Raw genomic sequence first — 12,286 nt, forward strand, 5'->3', positions numbered from 1 at the left:
CTCTACTAGAGTTTGGAAGCTAGATTCTGCCTCATGTTTCAGAAGCACAATGAGACATATAACCAACTCTGAAGCTATTAAGTCTGATATCTTGGATATACATGTAAATGTGTACAAGTGTATATTAGTCAATCTAGTTATACAAGATTTCTGAATAATAATTAATTTGATCCAGCCTTGTGTATAATTATTCTCTTGATCCCTAGCTATTCTATTAACTACATGTAGGACATTGCAACAAATGGCATCACCTTTGCCTTTATTTATATATTTAATGTATTTTTAAACTATGTACTAACTGAGGTTCTATGTACAGTATAAAATCCAATAAAAACAAAATACAGTAGGTTAAAATGCAATAATACTATCACTGAAGAAGCAAGATATGAAATTCAGTTAAATGCAGAGTGGAAAGTAAACCAGTGGGGAAGTTAGAGGCAACCACTTTTCAGGCAGAGAGTATATCTGAAGATGTAGGATGGAAAGGGGAATGGAACTGTGAAGCAGTGCTGTGTCCAACCCACAAGGCACTGTGTCTTTCTTACTACAGGTTGTGCAGGAGTTCATCCGTTTCTTGCATCGTCTAGCTACTACAAACAAAGATTGCGCTGTTGTGATGTCTCGGGTGGGAACAAAGGAGGCTCTGACCAAAGCTATGGACAAGCACAACTCTAATCTGTTGCTAGTTACAGAGCTCCGTGACCTTGTGACTGACTGTGAGAAATATGCCAGCTTGTATAAGAAGATGACAACCAGCATTCTGGCAGGATGCATCCAGGTGACTGGTACATTTTGAAGGGTAAATGTCTTGGGATGCCAATCTAAATAACAAGTAGAGCTTTTGCATGTGCTGTAAACTGGAGCAGGTCAAACCGCCAAGAAGCCAGCTTGGCAGAAGTTGTGCTCCTTTGAGTAATGGGATTCTGTATTCTTTAATCTATAACTGGTAGCTGCACAGAGAGGCTTGGCAAGTTCTTGACAAGTTGAGGTTACTGCAGTTGATGCGATCAAAAGCATATGCTTCTTCCTATTGATATTTAGAATTCTATTGATGCTTTTGCTTGTTCCATTGCTTCTCTTATTCCTACAGATGGTCCTGGGTCAGATTGAGGAACACAGACGTAGCCACCAGCCTATCAACATCCCCTTCTTTGATGTTTTCCTGCGCAACCTTTGCCAAGGTGACTCACTTATCTATTTATTTTAAATATTTTACTACAATTTTCTCCTTAAAATGAATCCAAGGCTGCATATATAATTAAAAGATAACATTAAGGCTAACAACAGTGAGTATACTAGTACTAAAAAAGATCAAACAAATAACATGCTGAAAAACATAAGCAACACTAAAACACATTCAAAGCAGTAAACCATAACAATCCATTAAAGAAGCCCCACTCAAACAGCCAGTCACTAAGTGAAAGCTTGCCCTGAAGAGAAAGGTCTTTGCCTGCTTGCAGGAGGACAGAAAAGATGTGGGCGGAAGTTCCAAAGTCTAGAAATAGTGACAGAGTTGGCCATCTCCCGTGTAAATTGTGAAAAAAGTGTGCTGCTTATATACCATCCCATAACACTTTTAAGTTATGGTCAGTTTACAATTTAATTTTACAGGCTACACGTTGCCCCGCTCTCGTGAGCTGGGTACCCAATCACTCAGAAGGATGGAAGGCTGAGTGAACTTTGAGCCAATTGGGATTGAACCCAGGTTATGATCAGAGTACTGCACTTTAACCACTGTGCTACAAGGCTCCTGTGTACCCACCAAACTTGGTCCTGCTACCAAATGAAGGTGGAGGGATGAAGAAAAAATCCTCTTCTGTTTATCTTAACACTTGGCTCATGAGTTTGAGAATGTAACCTAAAATGTGGAGAACTTGTTAGTAAAAACCAGCTTTTATGTAACCTCATTAATACCAGCTCCTGATTTTTTTGATCTAGGTTCCAATGTGGAGGTGAAGGAGGACAAGTGTTGGGAGAGAGTGGAAGTATCATCCAACCCCCACCGAGCCAACAAGCTGACAGACAGGAATCCAAAGACATACTGGGAATCAAACGGCAGTACTGGCTCTCATTATATCAATGTCTATATGCACCGTGGGGTCATAGTCAGGTAAGTCCCTGGGGAAATCGATCAGAACTCTGTCAAAGCAAGTGGGACTGAGGCTTTCTTAAGCAACAGGAGGGAACGGGTTTGAGTCACAGTGCAGCTGGTATCTCTAGGATTAAAGTTAAGCTCAGCTGTCAGTTGACCAATGAGTTCCTTTTGTGGTGTGAACTACTGTGTGTGAGTGGGGAGGAGGTGTGATGGTGGGAATTGTGGCTGTTCATTGTAAGAAGCACATGTGGAATGCTTCTGCTTCTGGCTGTCAGGACGGATGGATCCTCCTGTTTTATGAGGGGTGTTGGGATTCCACCAAAGATTTGGCTGGAACACTCAAGGCACTGCTTCTCTCCTCCTTCAGGCAGATGACTTTGCTAGTAGCCAGTGAGGATTCCAGCTATATGCCAGCACGGATTGTCGTCATGGGAGGAGAGAACACATCTAACATCACGACTGAACTCAACACAGTGAGTTCTGCCATCTTTGTATCAGTGGATTAGGCTTTGATGGAAATTTTGTGTTCATGTTACATTGCTCAGTAGCACTTATTTGTTACACAGTAAGGTAAACTATGACCATTATTCAATGGTTTTGCAAGTAACAAGGGTCAGTGCCATTACTTTTTAATGTTACAAGCCCTTTCCCCTTAGTTTTAGTGTACTTGTTAACATTTATCTTCAGGTAAGGTGGTGAACGATCATAGACTCTTGTTCTATTTTTTTTATTGGTGAATAAGGGCCCTTGGTTGCTCAGAGTAGCATAGAATCTTGTTTGTGTTTTCTTTGACAACTTCACTGCACTTCCTGGAGAGCCTAGTGTCCGTTCAGCAGAAATCCAGGATGCAGCAAGCACTACAGAAAATGTGGAAGGCAACCACTCAGACTTCTTTTCAGTCTCATCACTACCGGGGAAGCATTAAAGTCCTGTACTACACTGAGCAATGGAAGGCCCTTATTTTCCAGTAAAACAGAAAACATGACACACCCTGGCATTTCATTTATTGAAAGTAAGGCCTAACTAGTGTGGAAAAAAACTGTGGGTAGAGGCTTCTTGCATTTCCCTTGAAAAGTAATGTTCGTTGCCCTTTAAAAGCCAGTGAGTAACCTTAATAAAATTTGTTTTTAAATATGCTAATTAATGCAGATAGAAGAATTTCTATGACTTAGATTGTAATAAGGATGGAGCTACATTACTGGAGGGTTCAAGATGCCAAATTGTACTTTATCAAATGATTCCTGACTTGTTTTGCTAGTTCTGTTGAAATCTTTGTACCTGGTTATACTGTACTCAGTGTTCAGGCTTTGTCAGAGACCATTGATGCGAAGATATATTGGAAATGATGGCAGTGAACAGTGAAGATACGATAGTACATTTTATACTGCTGCTACCTAAGGTTGCTTTCAAAAACAACTAATGGATAAAAAAGGTTCTTGACCTCTTAGATATATAGAAAACTTGGATAATGTCTTCCTACCCTCCAGAAATTCATTTGCGAGGATAAATGTCCTGTGACTTCTTTGCTTTGTTCCAGAGTAACTTTCCCATAGAGGGACGTGGTGGTGGTGCGGGTTAAACCGCAGAAATCTCTGTGCTGCAAGGTCAGAAGACCAGCAGTTGTAAGATCAAATCCATATGACAGAGTGAGCTCCCGTCACTTGTCCCAGCTCCTACCAACCTAGCAGTTCGAAAGCATGTAAAAATGCGAGTAGATAAATAGGTACGGTGGGAAGGTAATGGCATTCTGTGTCTAGTCACGCTGGCCACGTGACCATTGGAAACTGTCTACAGACAAACGCTGGCTCTATGGCTTGGAAACGGGCATGAACACTGCTCCCTAGAATCAAACACGACTGGAGTAAATGTCAAATGGAACCTTTATCTTTACCTAACTTCCCCATAGAAAGACTTTGTTTGTTTCATCTGTCAAGTGCAGAGAGTCCATTGCACATGACCTGCTGCGAAACACAGATGTTTGTTCTCTATTTTAGCACTCTTGTGTCTTAGACAAATTTTGGCTGTTTTCTTTGCAGGTGAACGTTCTGCCTTCAGCCAGCAGAGTCGTTCTTCTGGAGAACATGGCCCGCTTCTGGCCCATCATACAGATCAAGATCAAGCGTTGTCAACAGGTAGGGGCATATGCTGAGCCCTACATTTGAAGATTTGAATAAATAGAAAGAAGACCTCCACAGAATCCTCTATGAACCATCTGTTTCTGTACTTTTAAAGAGTGTAACTTGCACCATGTATCCACATATCTTGATCTCAGATTAGTGGGGTGTTTCAGAAATAATGCATTTTTTTCCAGAAATTAACTAGAGGCATTATATTTCATACCTGGAAAACTGTGATGCTTCTGATAGTTAACAGATTCATTGCCATTCTGTTGACTAATGGAATGTACCACTAACTACTAATGGAATGTAGTTGCATGGGTGCTGGAGGATGTATTTTGTGCCACGTTAAACAAATGAATCGGTACTGCTCGGACAGATTCATTTGTTGCTCAAGCTCTGTAAGCTGGTGTTGCTGTAATTTACGAACCTTTAAATTTTGTTTTCCTTTTTATGGAATAGATGCTGGAAATTAAGTAGTCTTCTATGTGTTCGTGAAGGAAATTAAGTAGTGTTCTGCTACATGACTTATACATAGGAGGCCTGGGTTATCTATGAAAAGATAAACAGGTGCTCTGTAAAATAATGTAACATGCCAAGAGCATTTGCTTTGGTTTTAAGTGTCTGGAACACTGACCTCATGTTGCTGCAATATGATTTGCAAGATTGCCACACAAGGATGAGAAAGTGGTTGCGGTGTGCATATATTTGTCCATCACATGTCTGTAGGTGAATGTTGCCTCACTGGAGAGGCCTGTGTCATTCACAGGGTGGCATCGACACGCGTGTGCGTGGCCTGGAGGTCCTGGGCCCCAAGCCCACCTTTTGGCCGATCTTCAAGGAACAGCTGTGCCGGCGCACCTTCCTCTTCTACACCACCAAGGCTCACACCTGGTGCCAGGAGATCGCAGAAGATCGGGTGCAGCTGCTGCTGCTCTTCAACAGGTAAGGCCTTCCAGACGGGCCTCCCTTCCCTTTTCTCTGCGGCTGCAGGTAGGAAAGTGAAGCGGTGGCTGGGGAAGAGGGGTCTTGTTGGCAAGGGACAAACCGAGGATGATGGGGAAGCTTCCTGTTGGGGGGACCAGCCACGGAGCCCCCCACTCCTGCGTCTCGAGAGATCCACCTTCCTCTTGGTGGTCCTCTCTGCCCTCCAAGGGCCTGCCCTGCCTTGCCAATCATCCCCTGCATGTCTCCCCAAACCAGTTCGTCCAGGTCCGTTTACTTTGAAGTTGAGAGCTCATGCTGCGCCCCCTTGTGTTTGCAGACTGAACAGCGCCTTGCGCCACGAGCAGGTGTTTGCCGACCGCTTCCTTCCCGATGACGAGGCCGCCCAGGCCTTGGGCAAGACCTGCTGGGAGGCCCTGATCACCCCTCTGGTGCAGAGCATCACTTCTCCAGGTACAGGAGGGTCCTTGGCCCCGTCCTCCCCACCCCGCCTGTCTTGCCACTGCTCTCCTACCAGACTGGTAGACTCTCGTCCTTCTCTCTGGCCTTCCAGACCCCAGTGGCGTCAGCCCCCTCTCGTGGCTCCTGACCCATTACCTAGAGAATCTGAAAGCGGCTCGGAGCACCAAGGGCTGGGCCGCCGTCTTCAACTCCCGCGTCCGGCACCTGAGCCACCTGCTGGTACATGTGGACTCCAGCAGCCCCGAGCCCGAGGAGTTGAAGCCCCCGGTGAAGACCAGTGAGTGACCCCGCTCTTGGGGCTCAGAGGCGGCGAAGGGCCCAGGCAGGGCTGCCTCTTGGAGTTTGAGGGCATGACAGTATGGGAGCCCTGAGACCTTTCCTGATGGTCATCTGAGCTGACACAAGAGGGGAGGGGGGGCGGTATCTAGCACATCTAGGGCACACAAGGGGGTTGAGAGGGGAGCCCAAGCAGTGCCGTTAAAGGAGGGGGTGTGGAAGCTGTCCTGGATGACTCTTCTTGGGAGGGCAAAGGAAGCCTTTCTGTATTGAGATGGGTGGGTGGGGGGTGGACTTGAATGTCTTTGTGTGTCCCAGAAGCCCTTGCTAACGCCGTGTGTCCCTCACTCGGCAGATGGGAAGAACGGGAAGAACAAGGAGCCGAGCTCTGGAGCGGTCAAGGCAGCCGCCAAGAAGCCGAGCAGCACCACAGGCATCACCCAGTGCTGGAAAGGGGTCGTCCAGCAGCAGGTAAGGGGGGGCGACCGCCAGGGTGCGCATGCGTGTGCCTGACAGGGAAACCCTGGGCAGCCCCACCAAGCACAAACTGAGTGCCACGGACACTCCATGGACGCGAAGCCGAGGGCTCCCAGGTGGCCTCTTCTGTCACCGTCTTCCGTAACAGTCGCCTGTCCACCGGACCTGTTCTTGGGTGGGAGTCTGTCTGCGCGTGTTCTTTCATGGCCATCATGGAATCAATTCTAGGATAACCGACGCGGGAGACTTTGGATGTGAGAACTCACTCCTGAAGAAAAGGCCTGTTCCTGGCTTTGTGTCGGAGGGGATTGTGTGACTGAGTTAAAGGGGTGGGTGCGGCATCATTATTGTTCTCTTTGAACAAACAAGCTCCTAGCAACACACTTTGACTCTCCTGGCTGCTTATAGGTGTTTAAAAAAGATGAGATGAAAGACCAAGCTCAGACATCTTAAACGACTCTAAAGAGGCGAAGGACTTGAGGCTTGTTGCATAACTAAAGCCCAGGCCCCATTTTGTCTTTGCAAAAGCTGTTCTCAACACGAATGCTTGGAGGGAAGGGCTGGTGGTTCACTCAAGCCAGGGAAGAGGCTGCGGGTGTTCAGAGGCAGTCACGGGGCATGTCCCTCTCCTTTTTTTTTTTCTGGCCTCCAGGTGCAGCGGTTCCTGGAGTCCTCGTGGCAGGCCCCGGACTTTGTGGAGCGCTACTGCAACACTTACCTGTGCCTTCGCACCGCCATGGAGGAGCTGTTTGGGCAGCAAATGTCCTTCATGCTCGCCCTGTGTCACGGCTTCTCCGGGGGGTTGCTGCAGCTCTCCTTCCTGACAGCCATGCATGTGAGTCGGGGGAGGGGCCTGGGCTGGGCTGACCAGCAGGGGGGGCACCGTGGGTGGGTGGGTGTTTCCCAGGATCCTGGCAAAGGAAGGAATGGAACTGGCCCCAAACCCTCCATCCAGACGTCTCTCGGTGGTTCATTCACCCTGATTTTGTCAGACATGCTTCCGAAAGTGTTGCAGGACTTACTTTTACAGAGGGAGTCTTTGCCTCAGCCCCTCCTCCTCTCGATCCCTTTTGTGTAACCCCCGATCGACCAACTCTCCCTTCTGGGCTTTATTGTGCTCCCCGCCCCCCCCGACACTGTCCCTGCACATTCCTACCACCGGTCTCTCCATCCCTCCCTCTTTGGGGTGGGCTCAGGGAAGCCCCTCCTTCTCCCTGCCTGATCAGGCACCTCTGGCTCTGTGGCTTCCAGGTGAGTGAGCAGTTTGCCCGTTACATTGACCGGTGGATCCAAGAGAGCTGGGCAGATTCGGGCAACGTGGAAACCTTGCAGCGGCTGCAGCAGAGCCTGGAGCCCATCCTCTTCCTGGCCGGCCTGGAGTTGGCCAACACCTTTGAGCACTTCTACCGGTGAGACTGTGGAGGGCACGGGGGAAGGGGGCGGAGAGGTGCAGCCTGGGAAGGGAAGGGTAGGGGGTCCCCTTGGCTTCCTGAGAAGCGGCAAAGCTTGAGTGGCGAGGGTCTGATCACTAACAAGCCTCTGTTCCCAAGCCCCCCCCCCCGTTTGGTTCCCGGGTTTGCTTCCAAGGGGCTGGAGGGAGCAGCCGGGCCCCATGTCGGTGGACCCAGCGTTGCCCTGGAGCTCCAGGTCCAACCAGGAGGGAAGTGCGCCAGAGCGGGCCCGCTGACCAGGCACTTGGCCCCTCCAGGTACTACCTCGGAGACCGGCTCCTGTCCCAGGGCAAGACGTGGCTGGAGAGCGCCGTGGTGGAGCACATCGGACTCTGTTTTCCCAACCGCTTCCCGCAGCAGATGCTGAAGAACTTGAGTGAGCTGGAGGAGCAACAGCAGCAGTTCCACCTCTTCCAGCTGCAGCAGCTTGACAAGCATTTGCTGGAACTGGACCAGAAGGGGAAGTGGAAAGAGGAGGGGGAAGAGGTGAGCAGGGAGGGGGGACTCACAGGAACTGCCTTCTCCACCAGCCAGAGAGGTCCCTCCCGGCTGGGCCTTTCTCTCCCCTCTAACGTCTCCTCTTTCTTGCTGGGCGATTGGGGGGATTGGGGGGTGCTGCGGCTGTCCTCTGAAGCCACAAACCTGACCTCCAACCTCTTTTGTGCTCCCAGGCGATGGAGGAGCTGCCTTTTTGTCCCGAGGAAGAGGTGGAGGTGAAAGTGTTGGCCTTGTCTCCACGCTGCTGGACCATCTCTCCGCTCTGCTACCTGGAGGAGCCAGACAGGTTTTTCCCACCATCCCTCAGTCAGCACTTGGTCAAGTTTGCTGACTTCTACACACAGAGTGAGTGTGGGGCTGCCCTTGGACCCGCCAGCTGGGGCGAACGAGAGCGTCCCCGTCAGCCTTGCTGCCGGCCTCGGCGGTCGGTGAGGGTGGGCAGCGAGTCCAAAACGGTGAACGGTCCACTCACCTGGGAATGAGCCTTTCTCTAGAGCAGTTCTGCCATTTTTCCTGGAGAGCTGCGAGGATCTAGCCAGATTTCCAGAGAAACAGAAGGGCCAGCATTTTTGTTCTTTCAAAGGGCAAGTCATTATAAGGCAGAAGGAACATTTTAGGGCCTCGAGTCTAGGCAATGAAGATGTAAACCTCCCATTTTATTAGTATCTATCATGGAGGTGAGCAGGAAGCCAGCCTAGCTTTTTTGATCTTTTGGGAGAGAAGAGGAGGAGGAGGTGACCAACTCTGGAGAAACCTCAGTTGAAGTCAGAGTTAAAAGAATCGGGGAAAGGTTGTCATTGCATGCCTTCACTTTCTTCTAGTCAGAAGGGAAGGGGAAGAGAGATGGACAGCTTCTACTAGTTTACTCCATTTCTTGGCCAATGACCTTGAAGATGGCTCCAGTGAAGTACCGTATTTTTATGTGTATAAGACACCCCCATGTATAAAATGCCCCCCACTTTTCTAACCCAAAATTAAGAAATCTAAGTGGGGCTTAGCAAGTGTAGTGGGAAAGAAATCAAAGCCATGCAGGATCACTTTGATCCCTGTTTTCCCCTCCACTTGTTTTTTCTCCCCTCAGCTTACTTCCATGTATAAGACAACCCTCAATTTTTAGTCTAAGGATTTTGAACAAAAGTATTGTCTTATACATGGAAAAATAACTGACAACAAAAAAACTGTTGTCGTCTTTGGAGGAGGGCCTTTAAAATACAGGATTTGAACACCACTGAGGATTGAAGGCTCCAAGATCTCTCTTGTTGGCAGCCTAGCCTGGCCAGCGTATCCCCTCTGTGACCACTCTCTCTCTCTCTCGCAGGCCAGAGCCGCTTCGGGCTGGAGCACACCAAGCCTCGGCGTTTACAGTGGACATGGTTGGGCCATGCAGAGCTCGAGTACCAGGGCCGCATCCTGCACGTCTCTACCCTGCAGATGTACATCCTTCTGTGCTTCAACCATGCTGAGGTCCTGACTGCCTTGATTCTCACTTGGTTCTTCTAGGCTGGCCTCTTTTGCTTCTTCCATCCATCTGGCATTCCCTACATTTTACATACAGTTGTGCCTCGCATTACGACGTTAATTCGTTCCAGCGAAATTGCTGTAAAAGGAAAACGTCGTAATGTGATTTTAAAAAGCCCATAGAAACACATTAAAACCCTAGGGGCTTGAAACTCACCGTCCAGCGAAGATTCTCCATAGCACGGCCATTTTTGCTGCCTGTGCAGCGAGGAATCTGTCCCAGAAAAGAGGGGGTGGCCGTTTTGTTCACCTGGCGGCCATTTTGAAACCGCCGATCAGCTGGCCGAAAATCATCGCTTTGTGATGACCGGTTCCCGAAGCAGGGAACCGATCATTGCAAAGCGAAATTCCCACATAGGGAACATCGTTTTGCGATCGCAAAAACATGGATGTCTAGCGATTTCGTCGTCAAACGGAGCACCCATTAAGCGAGCCACCACTGTACCACAGGAAGAATTCTACGAAATGGGAGCTGATCTTTATGTCCATGACTAGAATGTAAGATAGCATTGTATCAGTGGCTTCTGCTAATCACTTAGTACCAAAAAGCAGTGAAAATCCTTCTGTTTCCACAATCATTGAGGGCCTAACAGTAGTTGTTAAGAGACAGACAAGAATCCTTCGTCTCCTTCAGCATCACAGTACAGCCTGAAGCCTGAGTCTCAAGAACGTGACTTTCTTACTGATGGCCGAGGCACAGATGAGATCTTTCTATAATTTATTGAGAGTCTTTGCCTGGGAGCTCCTCCTCTTCTTTGTGTACCCGAGAGGCCAGTGTGACTTAAGGGCTTTAGAATGTTTTTTTTCTTTGAAGGGCTCACTGAAGTTCAGAGGCTATTTATGTCCACATACAGTATTATTCTCCCTTTCCCTTTTTGTAGACTCAACCTTGTTTTTCTCTCTAGGAGGTTTCTTTGGATACACTATTGCAAGCTACAGGCCTTTCTCCTGTCCTTCTGAGTCATGCACTGAAACCTTTGACGAAAGAGAATGGTATCCTGACCCAGAGTCAAAGTAAGTGCTGAGGGATGTTGAGTTTGAAGAGGGGATCCAGACCTAGCGAGTGGGTGGATATCTTTCAGCTCTTTCTTTGAAACACTTGGCGGTATTACCTCTGCCGGCTGAGGTGATGCAGCTGAAGAAGGATTTTCCAGTCGCTGCATCGATTTGTAAAGTGAATTTAGGAAGTCTGCAGTGCCTTTGCTGCCTGAAGCCATATACATTTTGACTCTAGGTGTCTTGAAGCTGAATGAAGGGATGCTGTCACAGGTGTCGGGTCAGCGCTTTTGGCTATTGCCCAAACAGATGTACCTGAATGTAGAGGAAGATGAAGGCAGTGCTCTGGAGAGGAAGAGGAACATCATCTGTTGCCTTCTCATCCAGATCCTGAAAGAGGAGAAAGAGATACACATTGACAACTTGGTGTTCAAGGTACGGAATGCAGGCCTGGGACTGGATAGTTAGTCCATTTGGTAGCCAAAATTACCCAATTCACTTTGTGGTATCTACCCATTCATTTGGGTGGCTCATTCACTGTACCTTTCTCAGGTGATTGATGCTTGCCAGAAATGGGAGTCCAGCTCGACTCTGAAGTTCTTGAGCTTTTGCTGCAGTAGCACTGATGTCTTGTCATGCATCCTGCATCTGCTGAGCCAGGGCTACATCCGGCGCCAAGAGGACAACCCACAGCTTCTGGAGTACATCTGTGCAGAGCCCAGTACACCCCACCGGGGCCAAGCTCAACTCATCTTTCAGACCACTGATAGCCAAAAGAAGAAAAAACCTCCTGAGACTGATGCTGGAAACAAATTCTCTCCTTTCAGGTAATGTTTGATACTAATGTATTGTGATAACAGCTGGAGTGGGACCCTCTGTGCATATTGTGAATCAAAAAGATCAATGTCTTTGTTATTTCTTCCCCAGCCCCACCCACTTTCTGCCAGTTCACAATCATTGCTGTTGTCCAGCTGGGCAAAGTAACTTGTTACTTACATGTTCAGAACCTGTTCTGGTTTTTATTCCTGCTCCTTCTTGAAAATATTGAAGTGCCTCCCACGCAACGAATGAGCATCCATCCCCTGAAAACTGGCAGGTGCTTTGCTTTTAAAGAATTCTGATGCCTTCCTTTAAACCAAAACAGTTACGTGGCTTCTTAGACAGGCTTACAGAACTCTTGGAAGTCTTCAAGTAGTGCTAATGATATCATTGCTCATGGTGCTGCATAACACTGTAACATCCATGTTGCAGAAGTATAGCACTTACAACAGATACATGTTGTAGCTTTAGGCAATACTTTCAATCACAACATGGTAAATGCTTCTGGGCAGCTTCCCAGAGTGCTGCAAACGTGTCCTGGAAGCCACATATTTCATGTACAGCTTCAGTTTGAAAAAAGCCTTCCAGATTTTTAAAGAGCAAAATAAAGATTAGTTTTTGAGGCTGGGGAG

At 48.1% G+C, this 12,286-nt stretch overlaps 1 protein-coding gene across 1 annotated transcript in view; it reads left to right on the forward strand.

The window, feature by feature from the left end:
- Nucleotides 1-12,286, forward strand: part of LOC110080760 (cullin-9) — an 81,921-nt gene that overhangs the window by 50,827 nt on the left and 18,808 nt on the right. Inside the window, exons 14-30 of the mRNA XM_072989166.2 lie at nucleotides 551-778; nucleotides 1,091-1,181; nucleotides 1,939-2,110; nucleotides 2,463-2,568; nucleotides 4,132-4,227; nucleotides 4,982-5,157; nucleotides 5,477-5,610; nucleotides 5,711-5,896; nucleotides 6,251-6,366; nucleotides 7,025-7,207; nucleotides 7,624-7,781; nucleotides 8,081-8,309; nucleotides 8,495-8,666; nucleotides 9,640-9,785; nucleotides 10,745-10,853; nucleotides 11,074-11,270; nucleotides 11,388-11,662. Of these exons, the coding sequence (XP_072845267.2) occupies nucleotides 551-778; nucleotides 1,091-1,181; nucleotides 1,939-2,110; nucleotides 2,463-2,568; nucleotides 4,132-4,227; nucleotides 4,982-5,157; nucleotides 5,477-5,610; nucleotides 5,711-5,896; nucleotides 6,251-6,366; nucleotides 7,025-7,207; nucleotides 7,624-7,781; nucleotides 8,081-8,309; nucleotides 8,495-8,666; nucleotides 9,640-9,785; nucleotides 10,745-10,853; nucleotides 11,074-11,270; nucleotides 11,388-11,662 (2,774 nt within the window). The remainder of the gene's footprint in view (nucleotides 1-550; nucleotides 779-1,090; nucleotides 1,182-1,938; nucleotides 2,111-2,462; nucleotides 2,569-4,131; nucleotides 4,228-4,981; nucleotides 5,158-5,476; nucleotides 5,611-5,710; nucleotides 5,897-6,250; nucleotides 6,367-7,024; nucleotides 7,208-7,623; nucleotides 7,782-8,080; nucleotides 8,310-8,494; nucleotides 8,667-9,639; nucleotides 9,786-10,744; nucleotides 10,854-11,073; nucleotides 11,271-11,387; nucleotides 11,663-12,286) is intronic.

This window comes from Pogona vitticeps, chromosome 1 (genome assembly GCF_051106095.1).
Source record: "Pogona vitticeps strain Pit_001003342236 chromosome 1, PviZW2.1, whole genome shotgun sequence".
In the NCBI taxonomy this organism is placed as follows: domain Eukaryota; kingdom Metazoa; phylum Chordata; class Lepidosauria; order Squamata; family Agamidae; genus Pogona; species Pogona vitticeps.